This window comes from Pelodiscus sinensis, chromosome 18 (genome assembly GCF_049634645.1).
Source record: "Pelodiscus sinensis isolate JC-2024 chromosome 18, ASM4963464v1, whole genome shotgun sequence".
Taxonomy (NCBI): Eukaryota; Metazoa; Chordata; order Testudines; family Trionychidae; genus Pelodiscus; species Pelodiscus sinensis.
The window spans coordinates 9,070,087-9,090,204 of NC_134728.1; the positions used below are offsets into that span (position 1 = coordinate 9,070,087).

General features: G+C 51.9%; 1 protein-coding gene across 2 annotated transcripts in view; it reads left to right on the forward strand.

Annotated features, from left to right (window-relative positions):
• The window catches only part of LAMA5 (laminin subunit alpha 5), a 186,506-nt gene that overhangs the window by 127,605 nt on the left and 38,783 nt on the right, over positions 1-20,118 (forward strand). The window contains exons 23-41 of one of the 2 annotated variants that reach the window (XM_075901089.1): positions 107-236; positions 4,225-4,367; positions 4,490-4,596; positions 5,793-5,946; positions 6,713-6,873; positions 7,548-7,656; positions 9,579-9,676; positions 10,167-10,368; positions 10,926-11,052; positions 12,060-12,199; positions 13,113-13,228; positions 13,897-14,108; positions 15,281-15,485; positions 16,396-16,540; positions 17,129-17,269; positions 17,785-17,946; positions 18,188-18,289; positions 18,380-18,463; positions 19,860-20,090. In XM_075901089.1, coding sequence (XP_075757204.1) covers positions 107-236; positions 4,225-4,367; positions 4,490-4,596; positions 5,793-5,946; positions 6,713-6,873; positions 7,548-7,656; positions 9,579-9,676; positions 10,167-10,368; positions 10,926-11,052; positions 12,060-12,199; positions 13,113-13,228; positions 13,897-14,108; positions 15,281-15,485; positions 16,396-16,540; positions 17,129-17,269; positions 17,785-17,946; positions 18,188-18,289; positions 18,380-18,463; positions 19,860-20,090 — 2,769 coding nt within the window. The remainder of the gene's footprint in view (positions 1-106; positions 237-4,224; positions 4,368-4,489; positions 4,597-5,792; positions 5,947-6,712; positions 6,874-7,547; positions 7,657-9,578; positions 9,677-10,166; positions 10,369-10,925; positions 11,053-12,059; positions 12,200-13,112; positions 13,229-13,896; positions 14,109-15,280; positions 15,486-16,395; positions 16,541-17,128; positions 17,270-17,784; positions 17,947-18,187; positions 18,290-18,379; positions 18,464-19,859; positions 20,091-20,118) is intronic. The other variant, XM_075901088.1, reaches the window with a different exon arrangement.

The following is a 20,118-nucleotide window of genomic DNA, read 5'->3' on the forward strand; positions in this document are numbered from 1 at the left end:
CACGCAGAGGGGAGGGGGACTCGAGAGAGAGGCAGGTAGGCAGGCAGGCAGGCAGGTGCTGCTCTCCCGCAGTGATGTGTGCCCCATGTGCTTTTGCTTTTTGCAGAGTAAAGTCAGAGTCACGGTAGACGTGAAGGAGGCAGAGCTCTATCTCTTCCATGTCATCCTGAGGTATATTAATTCAGGAGCTGCCACTGTGTATGGCAAAATTACAGCTTATCAGCCACGAAGGAGAGGTAAGGATCCCCTGCGTCATTGCCACTTCCTCCCCTCCCCACACAGCCTCTCGTGGCGCTGTTCCCCAAGGACACCGCCAGACAGATTTATCCTGGAACGCCCACTCGGCAGAGCTGAGGGCTGGACTAAGACCGCACTTGCCCTATGTAACAAGCCAATGCCACAGCGATCCCCAGCCATGGCCTCAAGCACTGCAGGGAGCACGCTTGTCTACTCATCCAGCGTGGGAGAAGGCGGCATAAGGTTTGGAGGAGGCTTCGCTGCCTGGTGCCCCTGAAGAGATGCTCCTAAAAGCTCTTGTACAGTCCAAGCGAAGTAGCTAGTCATCTACGTTGGACCACGCAGCTGAAACCAGCATCTGAACTTCAGCATCTGGACCTGGGGCTTATTCTTCAGGTCCCATCTTTCACTGCCGGTTGGCAAATAAAGCATCGGGATGTGCAGGAGGGCGATGTACTTCACCTGTGTTTGCGTTGCCGGCAGCTGCCTTCTCCTAATGTCAGGCACATCCCCTTGTGTTTTAAATCCAGAGGCAGAGCCAGGGTCAGCAGGAGACCAGGCCTGCCTTCCTGAGTCGTAAGGATGTGGCGGAAGAGCCTGGGTTTTGGCCTTTGGGAAGTGCCAGGTGGCCTAGGCTGACAGGTGCTTAATAGGGGTTCCCATTACATTTTGGCAGCCGCTGTAAGCTAGTTGCACTGGCTCCTCTAACCTGTCATGTGCAGGCATGGAAAAGAAGAGCCAACAGAGACAACCTGAAAGGCTCAGAGTCCTACGTTTTGTATGCACCAGAAATCAGCAATTTTGTGGGCAAGAGCACACAGAGACCAATTTTTGCAGACGAGAATAAAAGGGTTTCAACCCCCTTCTAACTAGCATGTCCAGGCCTGCACATCCACCCTGTTGCTAATGCCTCCCCTTGGCTAGAACAGGAGAGGGGAATCGGAGGCGTGTGCCTGTCATTGGCTTTCTCTTTTCTGGCAGCTCAGGGGCCCATCAGCTTTTCCCTTGGGCTGCTCTCCAATCAGCAGCTTTCACTTTTCTGACAGCTCATGCCCCAGGAGCAGGTGAGCTTTTCCAGGCCTCATTTCGAGTGCCCATTTTCCGAGAGCTCTTTACCTCGCCAGAGCTGCCCACTGACCGAGCCCCTCTGCTCCTCTCCCTTCCCCACAATGCACAGACCCTGCCTTTGTGGGGTGATGATTTTCCCTCAGGCAGGATGAATTGGCAAGTGCCTGGGAGGAGCTATCTGTAGTCTGAGACAGCAGACACTTGAAGAGTACCTGGGCATTTCCTCTGGCCCCCCTGCACGCTCAAGCTTGGGGTTCAAAACCTGTCAGACACATGGCAGCATGCAGCGCTGTCATCCCAGGATTTCAGGCTGCCAAGGACAGATTGTGTCCCTCCTGGGAAAGTTCCGTAGGCCTGCATAGATACCGACTGCTTTTTATGGGATGGTTCAACAAACCCTGTGGGAAAGTCCCTTTCTATCCATGTCTGTAGGCTGATTTTCCCCAAGGAATGACTTGGAACCGAGTCACGCTTATTTTTCCCCTTCTCCATCTGGGCATGGGCAGAAGTGGGCAAAGTGACACCTGGTTTCTGCAGTGTGGTAAGTGCTCAGCCTAATGAAGAAGAGAAGCAGTAAAATCCAACCTTTGTTTGCAGCCATCATTATGCATTCACTTTTCTGAAGGGTGGCTCTGTAACCACTTGAATGCCATGTGTTTTTTCTGGGGAAATTGTGTCTGCAGATTTTTCATATGTGGGATCTCCAGTGACCACATGCAAAGTGCATTGACTGGCACAGGTGAGTTCATCTGTCTGTGCAGTGGAGTTCTTGAGTCGCCAAGCAGATGGACAGTTGCAGTCGCTGTAAAGGATAATTTGAGACCCTTCCACAATCTACCGTGAAAACCAGCAAGCTTCAAGGCTACAAAGTGTTTCTTCCTCAGGAGAACTAACCCAGGCTGGTAGTTCTCGCAGTAACCCTGCAGGAGAACAGCGCTGCACCTGCCCTGACATGTCTTCCCGTCTGCTCTCATGCTGCCAAACCCAGCTTTGCAAATCCAGTGCAACATCATCCTCCATGTGAGCTGCGTTCCACCTGTGCTCATTCGTTGACAGCAGAGTTCTGTTTCAAGGCGCGAGGTTAGGGGTGGCTGGTGCTGTCCTGTTTGGTACCTTCAGGAGGTTTCCCAGTCTAAGAGTTAAAAGGCAAGGTACAAAACGGGTCTTCCCTGCCACTGAATTGTCATGTGTCCTGGAACAAACCTCTGTATTTCAGCTTGTATAATGCTTCCGGAGGGGAAGCAGGGTCCTTAATTCTCTGTTGATGGAGTGGTCTGAGATCCTGGGATGAAAGGTGACATTGAATAGAAAATATTATTTATTTGGAGCTGCTGGGCTGGCACAGAAGAGAATGTTGCTTTAACTTGTCAAGTGAACAGCTGGAAGGTATCTGCAGGGCCTGACCTGCCCAGATGTTGCTTTAAAGAGAGGAAGAAAGTGGCTGGATAATGCTACAACCAGTGATGCTTCTACACGAGGAAGTTGAGAAGGCTCATCCACTTCTTTGCTGCTGACCGGTGTAATTTGATCAGCACAGCTCAGGAAGGAATACGTCTGGCCTGCTGTATAATGTTTTGGTTTCCCCCCCCTTCTTTGGAAGTTTCAAGTGTTTGCTAATGCAGGAGGCATATTCCCAGCCTGATGGACCAATGACAGCAGCCCCTTTGCTCAGCCTCGTAGTGTCCAAAACATTGAGCCTCCTTTGCTATGTGTGGAAGAGGCTGCAGATGTTAAGACCCCAGGCCTTAGAAGCAAGCTAGTCCCTTGCAGTATTCTGTTTGGCAAGCATTTAACCCTTTCATTCCCTGACAATGTAGGGCATGCCTTTCAGAAGGGACACAGCCTCTTTGGTGGGTGTAATTTTCGCACATACCCCATTTTGCTACTGCTCTCCCCCCCCCCCCCCCATTTGAAAAAAATTCTAGTGGTTAGAGATGGAAATTCTGAGCTGTGCCCTCACAAAGGCACCTCTCACATGCCTTCCTATCCTCAGTTAGCGGTGCTGCACTCGAGGTCTGTGGTCCAGGGATCTAGGGGCGAATCTGGAGAGTTAATGTGCTAGCTGCACACTAGATGCAGCCAAACAGCTGTAGCAGTAGCATGCCTCTTCGCCCTGCCGTGGCCTGCCCCTGCTGTGTGCTGTGCTGTAAATGTTCTACATGCAGGTAGGCAGAGGAGAGCAAGCATGTGAAATTCGCAGCCTCCTGCTTCAGCTCATCTGCCCCTCATGCAGACCAGCGTATCTGCTCCATTTAGTGTGTTTAAGAAACAACAACTCTGGATCTGTAAAATAGCTAGAGGTCGTTCTGACGCTAGGTGCTGTACAGTGATCCCACTGAAAGTTAATTGACTTAAAAAGTAAATAGAGGGTCAGTTTAGCCAAAACATTTTCAGTGGGAGAAGGATGGGGCCCGAAGTCCAGGTGAATGCTGTTGCATTAAATTGCCTCCCTCTCCCCCAGCTCCGACGGCAGAATGTCTGATGCTGTGGTTGGTGGGGAAAGGCTGGAGGGTTTCAGAGTCTGCAGCACGACATATTATCTACCATGTGGAATTTTTTGGACTGATTTTCGTCATTTGTCGTTGCATCATTTCGTAGCACATAAGTTCTCTCAGTCTCTAGCTGTGGAGTGCGGTTGGGGATGGGCTATTCAGCGCTTGATGAGAGCTGCAGTAGGGCAGTCAGCTATTTGTTCACCGAGCAGATTCTGCCGGGCTGGGAGGGACGTGTATTTCCATCATTGTCTGATGTGGGCGTGGCTGAGAGAGATTAAGCCAAGTTCTCCCCTAGCCACGTTTAGAGAGTCACTTCCCTGACTGTATCCTTCACATTTGCTGCCTGTTGTACAGTATCTCCTCAGAGCCACCTCAGCTAGGGCCCCTCGCACACCCTCACAAGCTCTTGTCCTTCCTGCCACAGGTACTGAACAGACCAAGCAGATTGTGTTCGCTCCCAGCACTGAGCCGGCTTTTGTCACCGTCCCTCAGAACAACTTCGGGGAGCCCTTTGTGCTGAACCCCAGCGTGTGGTCTCTGATCGTTGAGGCAGAGGGCATACTGCTGGTAAGGCCCTATCCTTTCTCCTCCCTCCTTTACGGTACACTCTGGCCATTCCACAAGCAACACACTCAAAGTTTTCTTCCTTCTTTTCTCCTCCTCCTCACCCCCCCTCGCCCTCGTTCCAGGACTACCTGGTTTTGCTCCCCAGCTCATACTATGAGGCACCTGTACTGCAGCTGAAGGTCACAGAACCATGTACCTACAGCCCAGCCCCTGAGCAAGCTGGTCAGAAGTAAGGAGCGCCATTCCTCTTTGTCTGGGAACTGTGTTGCTTGGGGTCTGCCGGTGCCCTTAACCCTCTGGTCGTAATGCAACTATTGACTGCCTCCTTCTGTGCAGGGCTGCATTCCCAGTTGCTGCGGGGGAGGCACCTTCGCCAGGTCGGGGTTGGCCTTAGGCTGCTGGAAGAAGTCAGCCACAGCAGCTAAGGACCCCTGTGGTGCCTCTCGCCTGTTGGTCAGGCCAGTGGAGGGTGTTGCATTGGCAAGCATCCGCAGGCTCTGGGATGGGGGCGGCTGGGTGGAGAGAGGCTTTGATTGAGACAATGGAACATAATAAGCAGGGGCAGCACAGGTTTGAGGCTGGATGGCTTCCTCTACCTATTGGCAGGTCCTCACACAATCTCATTGAGCACACCATAGGATACGGAGTGGGGGTTGCATGGCCGGAGGGATGCCTAGGTCATTGTATTGCTCCAAGTCTTAGTACTGGGCACGCTGTCCCATTCCCCTCTAGGGGTGTGTCTAGACTACATGCCTCCTTCGACGGAGGCATGTAGATTAGCCAGATCGGAAGAGGGAAATGAAGCTGCGATTAAAATAAGCCTGGTTTCACGAGGCTTACCTGTGCCGATGAAGAAAGGCTTCTTTGTCGGCGCGTCTCGTCCAGACTGCCCCGATCTGCCGACAAACAGCTGATCGGCAGATCGGGGCAGCCATTTAAATTTAAATGAAGCCGCGATTATTTTAATCGCGGCTTCATTTCCCTCTTCCGATCTGGCTAATCTACATGCCTCCGTCGAAGGAGGCATGTAGTCTAGACACACCCTAGGTGACTGGTGCAGACATAGTCTTGGTCAGTTACTGACATGAAACAAACTGCCAGCCTCTTCCATTCCTAATGGGCAGGTGTCTGTATTTTATACACCAAGTTCCCCCATGAGGCCTCTATGGGGACTGCCAGCCAGGGCTGCATGGCCTATGGAGACTGATTTCCCTTTCTGTCCCCAGAAGTGGTCCCTCCCTGTCAGATCCGAGGCACTTGAACAACACATCAGGGCAGTGCAGTGGGGGTACTTTCACTGCCGCAGTCAATGCAACAGAAACTCTTGCTCCACCCAAGGCCAGGATGTTCTCATGAGCAGCAGAGCTGGCTAGACAAGACAATATTAACAACAGAGCTTCACCAGTTCTTTCCTAATGCTTCTAGCTGCCTCTTGTACAAGTACCTGTCTGTGGACGGCTTCCCTTCCGTGTCGGGAGGAGACATGGTGTGCCGGCAGGACAACAGCTTACCCAGGCCCTGCCCCACCGTGCAACTCACCCCGTCGCACCCGCAAATGGCACAGTGCAGCGGCAGTGATGTGAGTAGCTCATTTATTTCACCCTTTGAGAAGGAGCTGCAGTCCTTGGAGAGACCTAGTACTTTCAATGTACTGGGACAGCTATTCCAGAAACTCACCCAAGCAGCCCCCAGCTGCTCACCAAGCTGCTTGGGGGAGCATGTGTCTGTGCTCACCCATGCAGTCACCTCTGTGCTCTCTGCACTGGGTGTGTAAATGGGGGGAGGGTTGTGGGTGTGCTCGTTGCCCTAGTGTTTTAACACTTGACCCAGTGCCTTCTTAGCCTGCCCATACCCCAAAGTCTGAGCACCTAAAGCCACATCTTCACTAAGTGGAAGATCACGCTGCCATAATTGATCTTTCAGAGTTCTATTTAATTAGTCTAGTTAAGACTCGCTGAATCAAACTCAGAGAGCACCCCTGCTGGTATTCCTAGTATTCCTGGTCGTGCAAGAAGTAAGGGAAGCCAGTGGAAGAGTTTGTGCCCATTGGCCTCCTGCTGTGAGGATGGTGGGGAAACACAAAACAAGGTTCGCTAACTCCAGCTCCATCATTAACATAGCTGGAGTGGCGTATCTTGCTTCGATGCGCCCTATGAGTGTAGACCTGGCCTAAGCATCTCACTGATGCAGCCCCAGCGGGGGATATATGTGGGTGTGCACCCACTGAGAGCAGTCCATGGAGAGCCTTGGGTCAGGAAGAGGAAAGCCTGTGCATGGCATCCATAACCTGTGCGTGCAGCAGGGGGAGGCTGGTGAGATGCAGCGTGTCCCTGTCACATTCCTAGGTGGAGATCCAGCTGCAGCTCGCCGTTCCCCAGCCTGGGAGATACGTGCTGTTGGTGGAGTACGCCAACAGGGATGCTGTGCAGACAGCCAGCGTAACGCTGAGCTCCCTGCAGTTGGCCGCTCAGCAGGGGTCCTTCACCTTCCACACATGTGACTACAGGTACGAAGCCAGAGCTGAGCAAGACTGAGCAAAGGGGTGGGTGAAGTGAACACAGAAACGTCCCTCTCCTGCATTGCATACACAGGCGCCGACATGCTTCTGTTGAGTTGCTTCCTGTGTTATTGCACTAACAACGTTTGTATCCAGCCTGGTACCTCGGAATGAGGCGGGCGCATATGTCAGGGCATCACCTCCCATGGGTGTGTGTTGTCGCCCCCATTTGATAGCACGGAAAGTGGGGTGCAGGCAGCCCCGACCTTCAGAGCCCCTTTTGTGCACACTTACTGCAGCTCTTGCACATGTGATGCTTGCTTATGTCCCATGCTTTCCTAGTTCTGAAAATCTGGGCCTACGTGATTCGACAGGAATCCCAAAGAGGGAGAATGGCTGGAAGTAGAAGCCGAGACCTGAACCTGCGTCGCCTGTGCCAAGCACTAGACAGAAAGCCTTGTCTGGGAGCTGCTGTCCTGTTTGACATCAAACTGTGACCTTAGCTTAGGAAACAAAGGCTTGGGATATCCTTAGGAAATGCGCTCTTGTGACGAGCCAAAGCAGGCCTTAAAAGACTTACCTCAGCTCTATATAAATATCTTTGAGAGTGTATATCTGGCAAGACAAGAAATGAATTATGGCCCTGCCCGGGGCCATCCTTGAGTTCTGTTTTTGTCTTTCAGTTTCCTTTGCCGTGGGATAGTCTTAGATTCACAGAATCGCTTGGCAGCTTTTGAACTTACCACAGAGGGAACCGTTCAGTTCACTGCAGATCAAGCCCGCTTCTTTCTGGTAAGGCCTTGCTAGGAAGGACAGCTGTGAGGTCGTCAGTACGTGGCGTAAGGGGAGGTCTGAAAATTAACCTGGAGAGTAGGGTGATGTTAGATCAGTTACAGTGTGGAACTCTGTCTATATCATGAGCAATTTGATGTGGTAGGCTTCTGGCTGGGAGAAGAGGTGGCAGGTCAGCCATGTGGTAAAAAATGTATCCTGAAAACTTGGGAGTGGAGGAGAGAGGAATTGTCTCTTGCAGAACTCTCTTAGGGGATCTTTCTGCACCATGATGGTAAATCTCCATTCTGTCTCATCATAGCATGTAGGGCCACTTTCCGGAGCACGGAGGAATTCAGTGTAAACGTTAGGCCTTAAGTGACCCTAAAGGTTTGTGTACACGGTGAATGTGCAGCAAATTGGGCTGTAAATCTCCAGAGTACTAGCTTGCTTTGCACTGACCTATGGATGCTCCTGCTGCTCACTGAAGGTTCTCTGTGCTTTGATAGTGATGGGTCAAAGTGTACTGCAGAATTGCACAGCAGCAGAGAGTGCATGGCTGGCTAGTGGACTGTAGAGTCTCATGCTGGATTGCTACACACTAAGGCTCTGTGCACAACCCTGAGTCAGGAAAGCCTTTGGCATGTAAGTCCCATTGACATTCAGTAACACTTAGTCCCATTTTCAAAAGAGGAGCTTAAGTGTCTTTGAAAGCCAGTAGATCTTAGTGCCTTCTGAAAATGGATTTTAGTCACTTCAGAGCTAAACGTCATACATTGAATTACCCTGTATTCTGCACTGGGGGCCAACATGCTCTGATGAGCTACTATGAAAGGGGACATACTGTCACAGTCACTTCTGAAAATGGAATGCAAGCTCTAAACCTGTGATTTTCAAGCAAAGGTACGCATACTCCTGGGAGTTCAGAGAGGCCTTCCCATGGGTACCTCAGCTCATTTAGATATTTGCCTAGTTTTACAACAAGCTACATAAAAAGCACTAGTGAAGTCAGTACTAACTACAACTTCATCCAGATAATGACTTGCTTATACTGTTCTACATACTACACGTGGATCTTATAATAGTCATCGTCCAATTGGTTTATTTTATAATTATATGGTAAATGAGAAAGTAAGCAATTTTTGGTAATATCATGTGGTAATGTTTGTCATCTTATGTCTGATTTTTGTCAGTAAGTATTTAAGTGAAGTGAAACTTAGAGGTACACAAGACTCTCAGACTAGGGATGTAAGCGACTAATCAACTAGTCAACTTTGCTTATCGGATAGCTGACACACTAGTTGACTAGTTGCTTCCCCCCTCCCCCTTGCTCCCTCTATCAGAAAGAGGCAGCAAAGAGGAGGAGGTCCTGGGGGAAGCCGGCTTAAAAGCAGGTACCCCCTAGCTGGAGAAGAGAGTGCAGGCACGCGGCGGCAGCGTTCCACCTTTGAACTGTACAAGAGACTCTGCTGGGGCTCTGCACATTTCAAAGCAGAAGCGCTGCATGTAGCCTGGGGCCAGCAGGGGACTCAGTCACAGGCTCCAGGCAGCATTTCAAAGGCAGAACACAGCTTGGCATTTCCACCTTTGAAATGGTGGGTGATTTTTTGCTACATTTCAAAGCGGAAGCACCCTTATCGAATAGTCGATGGAAATTCCATTGACTAATCAAAAAACCTAATTTTAACTTCCCTATCTCAGACTCCTGAAAGGAGTACAGTAGTCTGGAAAGGTTGAATCCCATTGCTCTAAGTCACCTAGCGGCATATCAAAGTCTTGCCTTAGAGCAACTGAATTCATCCACCAAACAAGGGTCCCTACAGTGAAGTGTCTGAGGGGATCTTTAGAGGTTTGGGCTTTCAGGGGAAAGGAGCAAATCTAGGCTCCAAATAGCAGAAAGTTTCATTTAACCCATGTCTTCTCTTTCCTTCCTGGGGCTGTAGTATAAAGTGTACCTGATACCTTATGGACAATTCACCATGGAATTGGTTGAGCCGAAGGTTCACTGCATCAGCCTCCATGGAGCCTTCTCCCCCTCCAGGTAACGGGTGCAGGATTTCTCTGAGCACTTGACCTAGGAGAATGAATATTATCCTCCTTGTAAAGATGGAGGCACAGAGAGGCGAAGGGACCTGCCCACTTGACCTGTGGCAGAGTGGGGACTAGAACCCAGCTCTCCAGTGCAGTGTTCTCCCCTCCAGACCAGATGGCCTCCCTTGTGGGAATATACTCTGCATTGCACCAGTGAAATAGCCTTTCTGAGACTTCTCACATGCAGACACAGCAGTTCAGTATGTCCGAATTCCTACTCTCATTCACCACTTACTGCTAGGGTAGCCGTACCGGATTCTCCTCCCTTCAGTGCTACGTATGGTAAAGGCCCCCGAGAATCCCTGTAAGGGATCCTTCCTTACCACACATGCTTTGTACCCCAGATTGATATTCTGGGAGAGTCTCTCTCCTGCCCAGCTCGTAGCTCTGTCTTGCCACTGCCAGCAATCCCATGGGTTGTGTTTCTCCCTCTACTGCAGTAGTTCCTGCATCCCATCAAGGTTTCTGAAGCTCTCTCAGTCCATTGTCCTGGAAGAAGGGCAGGTTCTGGCGCTCCCTCCAGACTTTCCCTTGACTCAGACCTTCACCGTGGTTCCAGCTGGCTCCCCAGCTGAGCCTGCACCTCGGCCTCCGACCACAGTGGACCCCTCAGCAGAGCTCATTCTCCTGCAGCCTTCCCAGGTACTGCAGCCAGCCAGGAGCAGGGTTGGGCTTTTCCTCTCCATGGCAATGAGACCTCATCAGGTGGCTGCTCTGAATGTGTGGAAATGCTCTGTGCAAGGCTCAGCTAAACAGCAGAGCAAGTCTATCCACGCGAGGGCATCGGTGGCTTTCCCTTCCGTCTTCGTTAACCATAGCACAGCCAGCCCTGCTCTTATCAGGGCTTCTCCAGTGCTTTCATTGGATGGTCTCTTTGTAATCCACATGGACCCTTCTCCCTACCCTGTCTTGCTCCAGTTCTCAGAGTCCCCTTCTACAAGTTCCCAGGGAGGGCTCCATGGATGACAGCCGGAGAGCCACTGCCTTAGAGTAACCAGGCTTGGGGGTGTGGGAAGGTGGAGGGGCTAACTGTGAATGTCACATACACAAGGGAGACTAGCCCCCCAGGGTGCTGAGCATGGGAACCACTCTCCTACTGGTGTGTTTAAATGATCTTGCTGCATTGCACTGGGCGGGGATTGCACCGGACGAGGCATGTCTGTCAACCCTGATTTCTTTGCTCCTGTCTTTTGGGCCAGGCTGCCATTCTGTTTAACAGCCAGATCCAGACACTGGGCCGCTACGCTTTCATCGTGCACTATTACCAGCCCAACCACCCCACGTTCCCTGTGGAAGTGTTCATCAATGGGGGGCGGATTTGGCAAGGTGAGCAGAGTTGGGAGTAGGGCTCCTGCAAATGAGGGACATGGGGAAGGCGATTGGAAAGCTTCTTTTGTCGTGGATCGCTTGGAGGTTCCTGGAGGAAGCCAGAGAGTCAAGGATATCCAAAGGTCCCTGGCAGCAGCTGCGTTGGAATTGCCCCAAAGGGCATGGTCCCTTTTGTCTTGAACATCTGTAAGACTATGAATCTAGCTCTTCCATTGGATCCCTGTAAAACGTATCCGTTTTTCCCGTGTGCTGGCTGCAGCGAAGGGCAGAGCCAATGGACACTGGCGCTTTCAGTTACTGCAGCAGAGTCTAGGAAGGGGAAATGAAGCTGTTCCCAGAGGGGTGTACAATGCGAGGCAGAGGCTACCTAGACACTCCTAGACCTGCCTTGGAGATGCTGATCTCCTGTGTGTCCCATTTGCTTCAGCATGAGCTGCGTGGGCTCAGCTATAAAGGGAGGGACATAACTGCAAATTTCCTTGGGCCGCAGACAGAGGCCCCCTGGGGGTGGAGATGGTTTCCAGCTGCACACTGCGTCCCTTTTCTACCGCCAAGAAGCATTGATTTTACAAAGTCCAGGGCAGAGGGGAAGGTTTGCACTAGGGTTTTGCAAGCTACTTTACCCCACCATGGAACAGCAAATGAGTGGTGCTCACACCTACACCCATCACACACTGGACAGGCTTTTACAGAACTCAGCTCTTTCCCTGGTAGCTGCCTTCACTCCTCTTCCTGTGTTTCTCCACTCAGACCACAAAGCCCTGAGGCTGAACCACACCTCAGAACATGGCAGCAGTGACTTGCAGGGCCTTGGTTGCCTCCCCAGCTGGCTGAGTCAGGGTCTGAGACACGAGTACCATGAAATGGGCCATTCAGGGGAGAGTTGGTGTGTGCTCCAACTCACAGCTTGGCTGCCTTGGCATTGTGCTGGGTGAACTCAAATGGCACAATCTGGGTTCAGTTGGGGGCTGCTGGTGGGTTGACATCTGGTTTTGGCTTTTCAGGTCAGGCCAAAGCCACTTTCTGCCCACATGGATACGGTTGCCGGAGCATAGTGGTTTCCGAGAACCAGATCGTCCTGGACGTTACAGATAACGAGCTGACTGTGATTGTTCGGGTGCCGGCAGGCAGGCAGCTGTGGCTGGTAAGTTGAGAGCTGAAAGGCCCCCAACTCGTAGGACGTGGTTCCATCCCAGTGACAGCAATAAGAGCAGAGCTGTAACCGTGAATTTCCAGGGCATCTGCAGTAAGGTAGTGCCAGCGAACATTTCATGTCCTTTCCCAATTTCAGAGCCACCCTGCTAATGGCCAGTGTCAGGAAATGTGGCATATCATCCGATGGCAGGAAATGTAGAGGGCAGGCTCGGTGTAACGGGCGACAGCCCCTACTAATTATATTATGATGTTGCCTCCCTTAATGAGCAACTTGGTTAGTAGAGAAGGGAAGATACTGAGTTTAAGCAAGCTGCTTCAGCCTGGGAAGGCCAGGAGGAAATTCCCTTCCTACCTAAGATGTAGCTTTGGTGCACTAACGTGATCCTATTTTGCATTTTTGCACAACTGGTTTCATTCACTCTTGTGTTAATACTTTGCACTTGCACCATCTCTTTCATCCAAGGGTCTCTAGCCACAGAGGCAGGTAAGCATTACTATCCCAATGGTCCAGATGGGGAAACTAAGACCCAGAGCCCTTAAAGGATTCACCAGAAGCCACAAAGCAAATCAGTAGCTGAGCTAGAAACCGAACTCTGGTGTCCTAACTCTGTCTCCTAGGCATACGACCCTTGGTGGGTCTTTTGCCTGCCTCAGTCACATCGAGTTTTGGCTGGAGCCCTGTGGCAAGATGCTGGGCCACAAGAACTGAGTGTCTTTTCAAAAGACAAGCGGTTTGAAGCGTTGCTCCATATCCCAGCTGGTGAAGGGCTAAGAATTGGTGCATGTGCAGGCAGCTGTGTGAGTGGAGTGGCTGCATGTGGTTCTCTTTGGCTTACCTAAGCTACTACTGGGAGGAAGCACTGACCCCTCGGGTGTGGTTGTTGTTTTGTGTATTGCTGCAGGATTACATCCTTGTGGTACCCGAAGACAGCTACAGCTCCCACTACCTGCTCGAGGAACCCTTGGACAAATCCTACGACTTTATCAGCAGCTGTGGAGTCAATAGTTTCTACATCCAGTGAGAGCCTTGGTTTTCATGTGCTGCTGTGCTTCTGCCCAGTGGCTTTGTATTCTTTATGAAACAGAAATAGTAGCGTATAGACCATTCCTGGGGAAAGGCATCCGGCTAGGAAGCTGGAATTGTCTGCTTTAATTGTTTCCCTTCGCGGCCACGCACAGCTATTCAGTAAATACCTGTGCTGGGTTTTCAGTAGCTGGGTTTTGCTTTGCACAGATTCACTCTGATTTGACATGATTTGATCCAGGGACCCTGGGGGATTTAAATGACAACGCCCAGTTTAATATTGGTTAAAACTGTGGTTTTTAACTGAAGCAGACGGAGTCGCCTTTCCTGGTATCAAAAGGAGCATTCACAGACCCTTAATGTCCCAAAATAGCATCTAAAGCTGCACAGTGCTGAGTTCCCCTGACTCCTGCTGACTTCAGTAGTAGTCGCGGGTGCTTAGATACACTCGTGAGCAGCCTCCAGAGCATCTGGGAAGGGAGTGGTGGGGTTGGGAGTGCCCTGGTGCCTACAGGCATCTCATTTAAACCAAGTCTCTTCTATGAAGATTTTTCATCCCTTGGGAGCCTCAAGTGTCTTTGCCTTTAGCAGGGGCAATCAGCCCTGAGGATGCTCTGAGGGGAATGTGAGCCCAGCCCCGGAACTTCTCCCTTTCTTTTCAGTCCCACCACGTCGACCAAGTTCTGCAGGGACTCAGCCATCTCGCTCTCTCTGTTCTACAACAACGGAGCCCAGCCCTGCCGCTGCCACGAGGCAGGAGCCATCAGGGGCCAGTGCGAGCTCTTTGGCGGGCAGTGTCCCTGCAAATCCCATGTCATCGGCCGAGAGTGTTCCCGGTGTGCCACCGGGTACTGGGGCTTCCCCAACTGCCGGCGTGAGTTACCCACTCTGTGTTTTCAGAGCCTCCGTGCTGAGGGGTTTGGCTGCTGGGGGCCGGATGCTTGTCCTGTAGGCCTTGAGAATGGCTGACAAGGATAACCTGGTTTTCGGCCTCTTCATGGGAGTCGAAGCCCAGGAGAGTTATCCTGTGAAGTTGGTATTGAGGGGACAGGGCAGGGCAGGAGTTACATTGACGATCATGGCATCATTGACGTGCTCTGGAAGTGTGCACATTAAAGGTCTTTCCCACAGGCACTTCTCCAGCACCATTCCTCTCACTTCACCCAAGGTTCCCGATAGATTTAGCAATGTGCAGTCTGCCTCACCCCTACTTTGGTAGTCCCGTGGGTTGTTAAGCTGGGTTTCACTGTGGTATTTATGGATGCTTGTTTCTTGCCAGCCTCCAGCCTGGCCTCTGGTTTCCCACACCCACTTACGCAGTTGGCAACTCCACATCCCTGTGCTCATGCAAATTCCAGGTCTGGGAATAAATGTGGTCCCAATTCTCTGCCCACCCCTGGTGATTGTCACCATTTAGATAAACAAAACCAGACGCCCCCACGTCTTCCAGCTTTGCATTCCAGTTGGTCCCAGCCCCGCCCGTTATTGGGACATGCCTCAGGTGGGGCACATAATCTCCTTGTCTGGCACCCTGTGCAATGCAGGCCTGTTGTCATGAGGCAGAGGAGCCGCCTGCTCTGCCCCCTCCTGAGCCAGCCTCGCTGTCCCTTGTGCGCAGGACTCCTCTTAGACTCCTGAGCAGGGGAATCAAGTGGCACAGCTGATCCTCTGTGTGCTGCCTCCCTTCCCTTTCAATGCGTTGGTCTGGCAACCCGCGCCAGCCTGCCCCGCCATAGTCACTGAGCAGGTGTCTCCTCAGAACTGATGACTTTGGCTTTTGTTGGCCCTCATAAAACCCTGTTCCCAAGCTCTGTGACACACAGAGAGAAGCCCTTTGCCGTCACCTGTTGGCCTCTGACTGGATCCCACTGGCTTTGGACACTGGTGTCTGAACCAGGGTGCTGGTGTGAGGCTGGCTGCAACGCCAGCCTTTGGGACATTCGGGCAGGCAGATGGGCAGAGGACAAGCTCCCTAGCACTCGCTTTCGCCACTTTGCAACCGTGGCCTGGCTGGGGCTCTGTTTCATCATCTTCCTTTCCCCTTAGCTTGTGACTGTGGCACCCGTCTGTGCGATGAAGTGACGGGGCAATGCATCTGCCCGCCGCATACCATCAAGCCTGAGTGTATTGTCTGTGAACCGCAGACCTTTGGCTGCCACCCCTTGATTGGCTGTGAGGGTTGCAACTGTTCTCGCACGGGGGTCCAAGAACTGGCGGAGCCAGGGTGTGATGTGGACAGCGGCCAGTGCAGGTGAGGAGCAATGACAGGGCCATGGTCTCTGTGGCAAAGCTCCGGCCGTGCGCCGTGGGTCCTGCGCCTCTAGGTGGTTATTACGTGCTTCAGAGGCTCGCTGTGACCTGCCACACTGCCTCTTAGCCTTTCTAGAGGCCAGAGTAACAGCTTACGGAGCCAGTCTCATAACCGGCAAAGTGAAAGGATTGGGAGGAGACCCCTCTGTAATCCTGGCCTGATTTCCAGGAGCAGACTTTTTAGTAGTAGAATCTGAGCCCGCCCATTACTCCAGGTTTCAGCTCAGGGACCCTAGGTAGTGGCAACTAACAGGTTTTTTCCTCTAGCCCCAGTACATCAGCCATTTCCCCAAACACTCCCCTAGTACTTTCTCCCTGGTACCTGAGTGAATTTTGCCACAAACACTTTTTCCTTTCTCAGTTCTCAGCAACACACTTCTTCCTTTCAGTCCTTCACTCTTCTCCTTCCCCCTCCCTTACCTGAGGGGAAACCTATTAAAGTAACCCAGCAGGCCTTAATTGCTTGCAGGTATCTGATTAGCTGCTTCAGGCTAGCTCTTAATTAGCCTCAGGTGCCTGTCTGCCTTTATTACATAGCAGCAGTCTCTGGAAGTTTATTTAGGAACCAGAAAAGCATTCCCTCCACCAAATTATTGTAGCCAGCTGCCCCAGTTCTGTCACGTTCCATAGAGGATGTGTCCTGGCAGCAGCATTGGAATCATTGGCTTAGACATCTGGTATTATGGAGCGCCATGGGGTACGTTAGCAGGCTGGGATGTGAGGGAATGTAATAACCCTCCAGTATCAGTGTTATATTCCAGGATTTTAGAGCATCAGAGCTACTCGCATTGGAATTAGAGGTAAGGAAAAGGCCAAGTACCATAATTCCATTGCTGCTGTGTCCCATCTAGGTGCAAACCCAATATCATAGGACGGCGGTGTGACATCTGCTCCCCTGGCTACTACCAGTACCCGTACTGCCGGAGGTGCGACTGTCACGAGGCAGGGACAGAAGTGAGCATGTGTGATCCTGTCACTGGGCAATGTCACTGCAAGGTCAGTCTAGTCGCCACACTCACCGGTGATGCTTGTCTAGCTAATGGATTCTCCTGCTCCGTCAGCGTGGCTCATTTGGCCCGTGGAAGAGAGGGTGTGGCGAGAGGGAGATCAGGTGGTGCCTAGCACATGGCATCCTGCATTCTGGGCAGGAAATGCCCTTTGGCTTCATGGCACTGAGCTTTGAGTCCAAGAGCCCCTGTCGGCTGCAGAGATCAGTATGCACGTGTCAGCAATGATAAGGCCTCTGGCTGTAGCACCCTAGAGAGTGCTTTGGTGACCAGATGGCAATCTGCTCCTCTGTGTGTTGCATGCAGCCCCGGAAGCATGTGTTTGGGGGGGGGGTAAAGGGGAGGGAAATGGGGATGTTACATTTCAATAGTGAGCCAAGGCTAAGGCCTGCTGAGGGGTTTGCCAAGCAACCCTGTTGGCAAATTGCATAATTTGTTATTGCAAATTACAAATTTCAGCTTCGTGTCAGAGCCCCTTGGTCATGATTAGCTAACCAGCATGCTGGAGCCATCTGCAATCCCGCATGCTCCTGTAGCCGCTGTAGGGATAACTCAACACGCCCTGTTTTTCTTCCAGGAAAACGTGGAGGGCGTGAGGTGTGACCAGTGCCGCCTGGGAACCTTCTCTCTGGACGCAAGCAACCCCAAGGGCTGCACCAGGTGTTTCTGCTTTGGAGCGACCGATCGCTGCCACAGTGCTGAGAAGTACCGAGTGGAGGTGAATGGAGCGCGGGGCTTTGGGGACCTCTGTGATCCTTTCCTCTCTATTCAGTGGGATTCTGTTCCTCCCGGCCCCTAGGGTTGTTTCTTTCTCATGCTCTGAACTAAGCTTGTACTTTTGTGGGGTTTGCTGGAGGATTGGTTCATACATACACATTCGGCTTCCTCCACTGAGCCTCAGGATCCTTTGCCTGGTCCTAATGCTTTACAACAGATGCCGCAGGCATCCCTATGGAGTGGGAGCAATTCTGAGGTTGCAAGTAATGTGAGGAAATCTGCTTCTCTAGAAGCCAAGGACAGGCCTGGAGCATGATTGGGGTCCCCTGGGCTCTTCTCAGCACCCTCTTTTATAGCTCGTCACCCCGGTGTCCTGGAGTAACAGTAACCAGAGTTCCAAGGACCATTCTGCAGACCCCACGTGCACGAAGGAGCACAAATGCAGAGCCCTTTCCTGCAGCGCGCTTGAGGTGTTCCCGGGAGACGTGCAGCCAGCGCTCTCTTGCTCTCTCCTAGTTCTTCGACATGAGTGGGTGGGTGCTGCTGAGCGGAGACCGCCAGGAAGTGGCCACCACGCTGAGACTGGAGGAGGCGCTCATTCACGCCGATGTGAGGAACATTCCCGAGGCCTATCAGGAGCTCTACTGGCACGCGCCCAGCTCCTACCTTGGAGACCGGGTAAGAGAGAACACGCTCAGTCGCAGTCCCTGCCTGCTTGTCCCTCGTGGTAGGGCAATGAGGCAGACACTGTCACCTGCAGCCCTGAGCTTCCTTGAGCCTCAGCTCAGCAACCTGCTTTGTGCCGTATCCTGTCGGTCGGTGTGTATTTACTTCTGCTTTCCAGCCAGGAAGCACCATAGTGTGTCTTAGTTGTGTGATGAGAAGTGTCTTGTGCCAGTGTTGCTTGGCTCTCCCCTAGGTGTCCTCCTATGGCGGGTACCTGCAGTATGAACTGCGCTCAGACCCCAGAAGAGGTGACGTGTTCATTCCCATGGAGCCCCGCCCGGATGTCCTCCTCAAGGTACAGCCTGAGAAACCCCTGGGGCGGGGGTCCAGGGATAAATGGTGCTTCCAGCCACTGACTCACAGGCCACCTTTGTACCTTCCCCAGGGAAACCAAATGAGCATCATGTTTCTGGAAGGCGCTTACCCTTCCCCTGGAGAGGCACACGAAGGCCGGCTGCAGCTCGTGGAGGTGAGTTGGGATGCACAGTGAACATTCCCTGGAGCATGGAAGAACAGATGGTGCTAGGCATCAAGCCCTGAGATCCGAACACAGTTCCTTCGTACGGCGGAGTGCAGGCCTGGTGGCTTTTTACTGTGTCCTAGGGATTTGGTGCATTCTGGGGCACTTGTGTTAGCAGGGCCATCCCTGGGAGAGAACAGTGTCTCTGTAGAGCTGTGTACATTAGGAGGTGTGCTGTGGGAAAGCAAGCAGAGAATAAGATGGTCTAGAAAAGAGGCTCGGGCATCGGCCTACAAGGCAAGTGTTCAATTCCCAGCTCAGCCTGAGGAGTCCTGCTGTGACCTAGGGTGAGTTACTTAATGAGCCTCGGGCCTTGGTTCCTAGTGGCAAGGTGAGGGCAAAACCCACTCGTCCTTGTGCGGTGTTCAGATGCTACAGAGACAAGAGGCCCTCTAGCCAGAAGGGAAGGTTGCACTGAGTGTGGATATGGCAGAGAGAGTCGCTTTAAATGCTGCCTATTGCTGGTCATTCTCACGCTTGACGTTTTCACGATGTTTGCACTTTCAGAGGTTTCTGTTATAAATTTCAGCTGAGACATAGAGCCAGGTCCTGCCTGCCTTGTGGGGATGTTAAAGGAGTAAATGTTCAATCGTTAGGGTGGGAGATTTTGGTTGGACATTATTTCTGAAGATTTCATCACGGTAGAATCTTTAATTAAGGATTAATCTTTGCCCAGGAGTCTCCAAGGAATTAATCGTAGAAGTTTGGCAACCCTATCTTATCCTTGTTGTCAGGTGCAATTTTGGGCCTACACGTCTGTATCCATGTTTTGAGCAGAAGATGAATTGGAAGAGTGCATGTTGGCCCTTGGGAGCACTCGTGTAAAGCGAGTTGGCAGCAGGGAGATGGACCTTATGAAAATTCAGACCTGATGCTCCTAGGGCAGCCTTTGTTACCATAAGCATTTGCATTGACATCCTGGACCAAATGCTCCCCTCCACACATGCTGTTGTCATGTGGCTTCTGCCCTGCACCTGAGGGGCTGCATGTGTGTGATGTGTACTTCTCTGGAGATGGAAGGCATTGCGTGAATGGGGTGTCCTCCTGATGGTGTGAAATCCTCACTCAGGCACCTGGACGGATTTCCCCGGTGCTCGCTGGGGAGGAGGCAGAGACTTGGCTGTGAATTTTCAGATCAATGACTTCCAGTGCAGGCAGGAGGAGGAGGTCTGATAGCCGCACACAAGAGAAGCATCTTTGGGATGTTGTATGGATAATTCTCCCAAGGGACAAGGGGGTCCATTGAGCTGAATGCATGATTGAAATCTCTCCAAAGGGGCAGAATCCAAAACTAAGGGCTTGCACTTACTGCCTGCTAACACCAGAGCTTCTCTCCCTTCACCAGGGTAACTTCAGACACACACAGACGCACAACCCAGTGTCCAGGGAAGAGCTGATGATGGTGCTGGCTAACCTAGAGCAGCTGCAGATCCGAGCTCTCTTCTCCCAGCTCTCCTCATCTGTTTCTCTGCGTCGGGTGATCCTAGAGACTGTGACAGAGACCAGCGTGGGCATCCGAGCCAGCAATGTGGAACTCTGCTTGTGTCCGGCCAATTACAGGGGAGATTCCTGCCAGGTAGGGGGAAGAGGCATCGTGCTCTTGC